Here is a 9,835-nt window from a genome sequence, read left to right on the forward strand (position 1 = left end):
TGTATCTGTGTGTGTGTGTGTGTGCTGAGTGGAGTGTATCTGTGTGTGTGTGTGTGTGTGTGTGTTGGGGTGTATCTGGGAGGAGTAGGGGTGGGGAGAGTTGAAGTGTATTGTATGAGAGAATAAGTATTAATTTTCAACGACATGGCACACATTAGATATTCATTAGAAGTGAATAAATTTCTAGAAAGACAAACACTTTTGTTGAATGATTATTTTGGGTGAAAAATGTTAAGGTAATGCTAACTTTTAAATATAAGTAGAAGAAAATCTAGCCCAAGACTTTCAACTCATGACTAAAGCTATTAGGACTGGCCAAGGGAGGCCTGGGTCAGAAATGACAATTCGCAGGGTAGGAGGTAAGGTGTTTTTGTGAGCTAGGTTTGTCTTTTTCTTCCTAGTTTTGAGAGCTTGTTTGGACTTTCACATTTGGAAAATTCAGTATAATCTTAGAAATAAAATTTCCTTTACTTCTATCCTCAGTTTTAGTAAATACAGTACCCATTGACAATATGTGAATTAAAGCTATATTCTGTCTTAAATGTTTTTAAATGCTACAGAGAAAGTAATTAGTATATGCAATTAATATACATTTTAATAAAAACTTTTGAGCTTAGTCTATGTAAAATAAAATTTAAATATATTAGATTTATTGATTTGATTTTTTGTGTGCATTTTCCCTGCATATGTATGTGCGTGCCATGTGAGTGATCAGTGTCCATGGAGGCCAGATGAAGGCATGAGAATGCCTGGAACTGGAGCTAGAGATGGTTGTGAGCCACAGTGTGGGTGCTGGAACTGGACCTGAGTGCCCTCAGGAGCAGCTCGTACTCTTACTGCTGAGCCATCTCTCCAGGCCCTGAATGAAATCTGAATCCCATCACATAGTTTCTTAATGAAATAGTAACATAACTTAGTGGGTTCACTAAGACCCATTTGTGACTCATCCTGAGCTTATCAGCATGATATAGATGTCACATGTTGCTGCAGGGCTAGCACTTACTTCCACTTTTCTTTGTCTTTTCGAGATGATCTAGCAGTGCCCGGATCTCTGTATCATACTTGACCCATTCTGGGACAATCCGCACAGCGGCTTCTAGTTTGGGTTCTTTTGTTTTGGGATTATTGCACTAAAATTCAAACAAAAATTGTTAGTAAAACAGAACAAAAACAACAACAACAACAAAGACCACATTCCAGAAAACGAAGGAAATACTTGGTGGCCTTAGTGTGTCACTAGTGCAGTCGTGATGTAATGCAATTATGAAAAGCATAGCCCGCTGGCTACTGGGTGGCTAGACATTAGCTGGACTAAAGGAGCTGGCCTGTCCACTTCGTTATCGCCAAAGCCTGTGAAGTGAAGGACCAGAACAACATGAATTTAATTACTGATTAGAAGTCTGAGAACAGAACATGCCAGGAAGCTTTCTGGTAAAGAACAATGATGTGCTCTGTCCCTTCCTGCTCTAAGACAGACCAATCTACCACCTGCACAGAACAAAGGCCTAACATTGATACAGCTCATGAAATGCAATACAAGACGTGCTTATTATGTAGACAATTGTCTACTCTTGCCTAATGAAGAGTGTGCTACTCGACTGCACAGTAATCTATGTGATACTGTGAGTCTTGCCCAAATTCTTTCAACGGGGACCACTAAGACTGGGAGGCAAGCCTGGCCTCAGAGCTTAGCTGGCCTCAGAGCTTAGCGGTGCAGTCGTGTGCTTTAGTTTACTGTAGATGACAGGAGATAGAATATGGTTAGCCAGGAAAGCAAACTCCAACAGCTGTCCTAAAAATGCCCTTTCTGGACAGTTCGATGTTATCACTTACTCTTGCTTGGGAGCTCTAAGTAAGGATGTGATAGAAACTGAGAGGAGGCAGCTAGACACCTTGTGGTTGGGCCAACGTGGCATACTAGAACATGGTCCAACCATAGGCCCTTTTCTTCCCTATGTCCTTTATAAGATGCCCTGCCGATCAGCTCAAGGGTACCCTATTTTCTAAGGCCCTTCCTCCTACCAGCAGCTTTACTCTCTCTTTCTATTAAGCTCATGTTGTGATTTGAATGAAAATGGCCCTCATAGGCTCATGTACTTGTATGCTTGGTTCCTAGTAGGTGCAACTGTTGGGGAAGGATGAGGGAGCGTGGCCTGGTTAGCAGAGGTGTGTCACTGGGGATGGGCTTTGAGATTTCAAAAGCCCACCGTTCCCAGTTAGTCCTCTCTGCCTTGTGCTTGTATGACGAGATATGAGCTCTCAGCTATTGCTCCAACGCTATGCCTGCCTGACTGCTGTCAGGCTCCATGTCATGAGAGTCATGGGTTCTAACACTGTGAAACTGTAAAACCCCAGTAAACACTTTTTTTCCTGTAAGTTGCCTTGATCATGGTGTCTTATCACAGCCATAGACAGGTAAGACAGAGGTTGGTACCAGGGGCTGCTGTTGGTGTGATAGGCTTGTCCTATCTGGTTTTTGGAGTATAGAACACTTTGGGACTCTGGATTAGAATGTAGTTGCACATTATAAGTGGAACTTACTGGGCCTCCTGGTAGGCCCTGGAAGATAGAAGTGCTGGAATAATGTGACTGTGTAGCTCCCGCTCAGCTTTCAGAAGGAAACAGTATTGACAGCATATTATCCACTGGGCTAGAGACCATTCTTGTGATATTTTGGCAAATACTGTAGATGCTTTCCGCCTTGTCTTAACCCCTGAGCCATCTCTCTAGCCCCATGTTCCTTAATTTTTCAGTGTTTCTGAAAAAGAGCTGATTTGTGTCAACACCAAAATCCATGCCATCCCTTTCTCTGTATGTGCTATTGCTAGGAAAGACCTGTCCATCCAAACCCAGAAGCCCCTCTTACATGTGCATACAGATGCATCATCACCAACTCCGGCCAAAAAGGAGGACTTCAGGATTCAAGGTGTGCTCCCAACGAGGACTTCAGGATTCAAGGTGTGCTCCCAACGAGGACTTCAGGATTCAAGGTGTGCTCCCAGCCCTTCTTTACCTGTTCACTCTCTTCTATAGTAGACTAGCTAGTAGAAGACCTCAGAAAACATTTCCTCCTTCCTTCAGTTTTCAAAGTTTTCATGGATTTGGTATTCTGGCCTGGCAGCTGTGGTCTTTCAGAGTTTGAAAGACATTGTTCAAAATCTTCAGGGGTTTTAAAGTATCTGCTGAGAAATGCTTTTATTCTGATGGACCTGCTTTCAGAAATGAACTGGTGTTCGCCCCTTGAAGCATATATATATTTGAAAATCTATTTTCTTTGTTCTATGTAGGTGGTAAAGTTCTCCTTTGGTCTTGTCTATTCGCTATGCCTAGTTTATTAACTGACTGAAAGCTCTGGTCTCACATGTTCCCTTTGCACTTTCTTTTGAATTTATCTTTGTCATGGGTTACCTCTATACTTCTGTCCTTACAATCAACACCTTCGGGTAGCTTAGGGACCCTGAGCACAGCTCTTTACTAAATGCCTAAGTGACGAAGCTTGAGAAGTAAGGCAATGATATGTGTGTGATATGTGATTTGTAAAGCAACATACTTAAATGTGAACGTTCTATATAGCTTATATGCAAATGAGGACACAGGCGCTCACCAGATCGATTGTCTTGGCTCTTTGTTTAGATTCATCATCACACCAGGTTTCACACCACAGCCAGTCTTGAGGAAGAGACTTGATGGCAACTTGGTAAATCATATTGTTGGGAAGATCCTATGGAAAAAACCAATAAGCTAGAGACTGAATGAAGTTGTCGTTTATACTTTAAATTATCATAAAAACCCATCCAATTTCAGATATCTCCAAATGTTAAGATTGCCATGCCTAATTTCAGCTAATAATTTTGTGTCATATCATGTATGAACAAATGACCTAGAACCACATCAAGACTCAGATGAAGAGGAAGGTCTGAGAACCAGCACCCAGCTGCCTGCTGTGCACAGCCTCATTTTCTCTACTCCCCTGACTATCAGAACCAGGATATAACACAACCAGTGCTGACGTGAGCCTACTCTTGTTACTTACTTCATTTTTAAATTTAAAAAATATTTATCTTTATTTATGTGCATGGGTGCTTTGTCTATCTTTATGGAAGTGCCTGTTGAGGCCAGAGGAGAGGACCAGACCCCCTGGAACTGGAGATGTATACAGTTATAGAGCGCTACTGCAGGTAATGGGCACAAATCCAGGTTGTCTGGAAGAGCAGCGCATGCTCCTAACCTCTGAGACCCCTCTCCAGCACCTGTGTGGAACATCATGACATTCTCCACATTCTCAAGCAATTTTCCATCTCTTTGTCGGCAAAGATATTGCAAGACAAATTCCCCATTTCTGCATGTTCAAGTTTCCTAAGCAAGGATTGCTGTCACATGGTTTCAAGCATATTTAAAAAAAAAAAAAAATGGGCCTGGTAGCTAAAGACAGAGCCTTTTAGAGATTCAGTGTATTGTTACTGAGATATCTATTTCTATTCCAGTCATAGAGCCCTTCCTTCTCCTTAGAAGTAGATTTCTAAGTATACTACCTAGGCAAAATATCTACCTAATGAAAGTATTTTACATTACATGTCCCATGTATCCCTATGCTTCAGAATTTTAGGGCTTTACTCTTACCAGTCATACTAAATATCTCAGAGGAAGTATAGTAAAATCAAGAAAAGGGAATAGAAATGCATAGATTAAAAAGAAGGGACGAAGCCACTGTTATCTGCAAGTGAGAGGATTGTTATTCAGAAGATGCTGTAAATCAGTGAAAGAGACACTCCGGCTAGCAGGAGGAAGGAAATTATACTGAAGAGAGATGACTACAACCAGAGAGCATCACACTAAACAAATTATGCCCATCCAAATCTCATCTGGAGTTTCTATATTTTGTATAGATATATAAAATCACACACACACACACACACACACACACACACACACACACACACACAGTGAACACAAGGAAAAGTGAGATTCTGTCATCTGCAGCACAAGTGAGGTGGAGAGCACCACATTATGGGAGACAGGCCATCAGTACGGAAGCTGACATCTCACGCTTTTTCTCACGAAGTCCGACCTGAAGTGGAGGACGGACTAAAGCCTGGGAAGCAGGCCAGGGGCGAGCAGACAGAAGGGGAGAGGCAGGGCAGCTGGCTTCAGTCAGGCAATGTTGTTGAAAATACCACACTGAATCCCATTAATATGTAAAATTACGTGTTAAAGCAACAACACCAAGCATATTTAGACTGAGATTTCATTTCTGTTAGTCTTCCCTCGTTCTCTGCCCTTCTTGTGCCCCAGTGATGAGGCCATCTGGCAAACACTGCTTACAGCCCACAGCCAGCAGAGGAGTGACTATGTAGTACAGTGGCCTTTGAAGAGTCCTGCAGCTCAGGGGATGGCCTTACGACCAAAGAACTTGATAGTGCGAGGTGCAACCGAGCACCCTGCTCCGCCTGCCCAGATTCCTGACACGTACAACGGCCTTTTTTTTTCCTACTAGGCTTTACAGTAAGGTGTTAGGTGCCAGTACATAGCTAATACAAAATTGTTTCTGGGTTTTGTCTGTTGAAAATAAAGCTGTGAATAATCATGTACAAGACTATGGGTAACATATACAGGCAAGTAGGTATGCATTAAATCTCAAAAGAAATAACCAAAATTCTTACATCCCTGAAGCACAAAATGCCCACATTCAGCACTGGTAACAAGAACCTGAGCCTCCATATGCAACCTATTCAAATTCTGCCATCACAGGAACAAGTGGGTACCTACCTTACACTGAACCCCAACCTCACTGCCGTCACAGGGACAAGTAGGTGCCTACCTTACACTGAACCCCAACCTCACTGCCGTCACAGGGACAAGTGGGTGCCTACCTTACACTGAACCCCAACCTCACTGCCATCACAGGGACACGTGGGTGCCTACCTTACACTGAACCCCAACCTCACTGCCATCACAGGGACACGTGGGTGCCTACTTTACACTGGAAACCCCAACCTCACTGGCCATTCTCAACTCCTTTCTACCAGGTTTTCCTATTTTATTTCTTCTCCCAAAATCAACTACACACATATATGTATACACACACACACACACACACACACACACACACACACACACACACACGCACATGCACACACATATTCTGTAACTAGAATTAAAGCATTCTAAAGGAATATGAATGGTTTTATTAAATGGAAATAGTAAGGGATTTTGGCTACACTGTCTTTTATATCTGCTTAAACTGAAATATTTTAGGGCAATAATGAATAATTTAATGGAATGTGAGGGAAAGGTACTTGGCAGGTGGGTAAGCATATATTTTTTTACAACCTCCTTTAATAAGGGTTCAACCTCCCCTCTAGCCCACCACCCACCAGAGGTAGTGGAAAAGAAAAGTTATTAGGATACAGAGGAAGTAGATCTGTGTAGAAATAGTTCTTTGAGGAGATTCCAATCTTCGTTTTTCTCAGTCCAGTCCTTTAGCAAACACCACACACAAACCAGCAGCTGAAGTTCAGTCCACTCAGCAGACACCACACATGAGCCAGCAGCTGCAGTCCAGTCCACTCGGCAGACAGCACACATGAACCAGCAGCTGCAGTCCAGTCCACTTGGCAGACACCACACATGAACCAGCAAGGGCAGTCCAGTCCACTCGGCAGACACCACACATGAACCAGCAAGGGCAGTTCAATCCAGAAGAAACTGAGAGGCTTGCCAATTGGCCCAAGTCTGGGGAGGCAGCAAGATGCTGCAGGAACCTCACAACAAGTTCTTGGGTAAGTTTCTGTTTATGACATCCCCACAAGCCAAGCTCAACAACACAATGTAAGGTGAACCAATACATGCCTGTCATTAGCAAAGATTACAAAGGCAGAGCAAAGCTCGAGCTCCCACTGTCTCTGAGGTCATATTTATATTCTTTCTAAACATCACCTATGTCTGCTTGTGCAAAACATTCTTCACCTGTCTGCCCTAGCAAAACATCATCACAACCTAAAAGAGTCTCCAAAGAAACCAGAATGTCTCACTTTACAGGTGTCTTCAGGGATACTGGAAAATAAGTTTTGTTGAAGATGAATGAGCACTCAAAAGAGATGAGAAGGAGAAGGACGCTTATTGCATGTGAAGGACTGTATGTCATGACTGGAATGAAGAAAAGAAAGACAACCAAATGGGACAGGCCACAGAGAAGGAAATGAGACAGGCCACAGAGAAGGAAATGAGACAGTTCTTACAGAAGGAAATGGGACAGGCCACAGAGAAGGAAATGATATAGGCCACAGAGACAGAAATGGAACAGTTGGCAGAGGAGGAGGAATAAGTAGATTTGGGAAGAGAAAAGTGAGAACAGTGCTAGAAAAAGAAACACTCTGCGCTTCAAATAGGAAGTGGTGGGTAAGTAGAGGCATTTGTACAGAGAGAGTAAGTTTATAAAAGATGTGGTAAAGAAACAACTTTGTTTGCATGAAGGATATTGAAACATTTTATATACAAGTATATATTTAGTTATTAAAATTTGTCATAAAAGTTTACTTACCTGATCGAGGTTTGAAAGACTGTTTGGATCTTGGCTAAGAGCTTGGTACTGGTCCCGGAGCCTATCACCTGCTGAAATCCTCCTGAACTTCTTAAGATCCACCACATACAAGGCACTGAATAAAAGGAACACCCCTTAGTTGTCTGTGTTGCTTCTGCAGCTCTCCTCCTTTATGGCAGTGGTGTTAGCTACACAGGCTGTGTTGTTTAGTTTTGTGGTCAACTTGAGACTTCCCAGTCATATCTGGGAAGAGGGAACGACTGAGGAAATGCCTCTATCAGACTGGCCTGTGAGCAAGTCTGTGGTGTATTTTCTTGACTGATAACTGATGTAGGAATGTCCAGACCCCTGTGGATGGTGCTATCTCTGTGCAAGTGGTGTGTGGGTATACAAGCAAGCTATGGCATGAGCTATGGAGAGTGGTCTCTGCTTCAGTTCATGTCTCCAGGCTCCTGCCTGGGGCTCCTGTCCAGGCTTCCCTTTATGGCGGGCTGTAAGCAGCAAAGTCAAACAAAGCCTTCCTGCCCTCCTTAAGGAGCTTCTGGTTATGGTGTTCATCATAGCAATCGAAAGCAAACTAGGATGGATGCCTTAGCACCTACAAATATATCTTTCATAAATTTGAGTCCAGTGTTCTGGTATTTTTGTAGACTTTGAGGTTTTAACTATGGTAAGATGTATATACTTTAGGGTCATCTAAAACATTTCCAGGTTTTCATGAAACTCATAGCACTACAAAAAGTAACTGTTGGAAGATAGCAATCTGCACTTTGTAATGGACAAACCAACCTTACTTCCTGCAGCAGTTAGGTGCACACTCCTGAACTGTGTCATTTGGTTCTAACTCTTGGTTCAACTAAGTGCTAGTCGAGGGAAGCCTGAACAGGTCACTCTCCTTACCTACGAAACAGATGGGAACAGATGACAGGGCACCGAGACTGTGAGAGAACTCTGTGAGTTCATGTGCACCAGAGACTTCACAGATGCACAGATGACTTACGATGTGAATGAGTGTGAATGCACATGACCATCAGTTAGGAAGGGGAACACGCACTGTCTTACCTGATATGGTATTTCCTTTTTACAAGGTGTGATGCCCAGTATCCTGTTTTCCAGAAACGATATCCATCCATTTCAGTGCGGCTGTCACAAAATGGAGTATATCCATAAGGGGCTCCACCCAGATCAAAGTCTCGAAGTTCTTTTAGGTCATGTCTCACGATCTAAGTAATGAGAACAATGTTTCTGTACAGTGCCGACTGCACAGACACATAAGCTCTTTCCATGTGAATTTCACGTTCCTGCCTCAGCACACGAAAACAAGTACACTCCTGCATATCATCATACTACATGAATTTATTACACAAGGTACGTTCCTGCATATCATCATACCACATGAATTTATTGCACATTAACTTTCCCTCCTTGTTCTTACAAATTAAAAGAAACATAAACTTTATGTTCTTTATCTGTATAATTGTGGTCTTACCAGTAGGAATGCCTAGTCATATCATTTACCTAGTCATATTATCATTCCATATAAGCTAGTTTATAACACATGTTTTGGGAAGGGGTTAACTATTATAATAGCACACAACACTTAGTTCCTCAATGTATGAATTTATATTGGAAAATATTAATTTGAATCATGAAGTCAGTCTTGATTTGAAAAGTAGCTTAAATGAAAATGTTAATGTGTTTTAATCTTTCAGTTTTTTTTAAAAAAAATATTTATTTCATGTGTATGCATGGGTGTTTGACTGCAAGTTATGTCTGTGTGCCATGTGGTGCAATGCCCACAGAGGCCAGAAGACAGTACTGGAGCCCCAGGAACTAGAGTTGTTGACTGTGGGTCTTAGACAAGAGGAGCAAAGTCCTAACCACTGAGCCTCTCTCCTGCCCTGTGTTTTACTTTTCAATGGTCTCAAGCTTGCCAGAAGAATACTAGTGAAAATGTTGAGGGAAGGTAAGACTTTTATTTTAAAATCTTACTCTTTTTGAATATTTTTCTTCCCCTAGCCTACATGTGTACTTGTGTGTGTTTGCCTGAGGATGGAGGTCATCCTTCCACTTTTACTGGAGTTTCAGGGGTTGAACAGGTCATGCTAGGTCTGTGTACAGCAAGAGCCTTTACCTGCTGAGTCATCTCTAAGGGCCATGGAAGGATTCTATTAACTCAGTGTGCATGGCAGGGCTTGCTTGATGCTGAGTCATTCTACTAACTCAGTGTGCATGGCAGGACTTGTTGCTGAGTCATCTCTATTAACTTAGTGTGCATGGCAGGGCTTGCTGCTG

At 42.4% G+C, this 9,835-nt stretch overlaps 1 protein-coding gene across 1 annotated transcript in view; it reads right to left on the reverse strand.

Annotated features, from left to right (window-relative positions):
* Uggt2 (UDP-glucose glycoprotein glucosyltransferase 2) overlaps positions 1–9,835 on the reverse strand; it is a 153,194-nt gene that overhangs the window by 18,834 nt on the left and 124,525 nt on the right. The window contains exons 35-38 of the mRNA XM_031361024.1: positions 8,603–8,763; positions 7,541–7,655; positions 3,605–3,721; positions 1,004–1,130 (exon numbers count right to left, since the gene is read on the reverse strand). Of these exons, the coding sequence (XP_031216884.1) occupies positions 1,004–1,130; positions 3,605–3,721; positions 7,541–7,655; positions 8,603–8,763 (520 nt within the window). The remainder of the gene's footprint in view (positions 1–1,003; positions 1,131–3,604; positions 3,722–7,540; positions 7,656–8,602; positions 8,764–9,835) is intronic.

This window comes from Mastomys coucha, unplaced genomic scaffold (genome assembly GCF_008632895.1).
Source record: "Mastomys coucha isolate ucsf_1 unplaced genomic scaffold, UCSF_Mcou_1 pScaffold9, whole genome shotgun sequence".
NCBI lineage: Eukaryota > Metazoa > Chordata > Mammalia > Rodentia > Muridae > Mastomys > Mastomys coucha.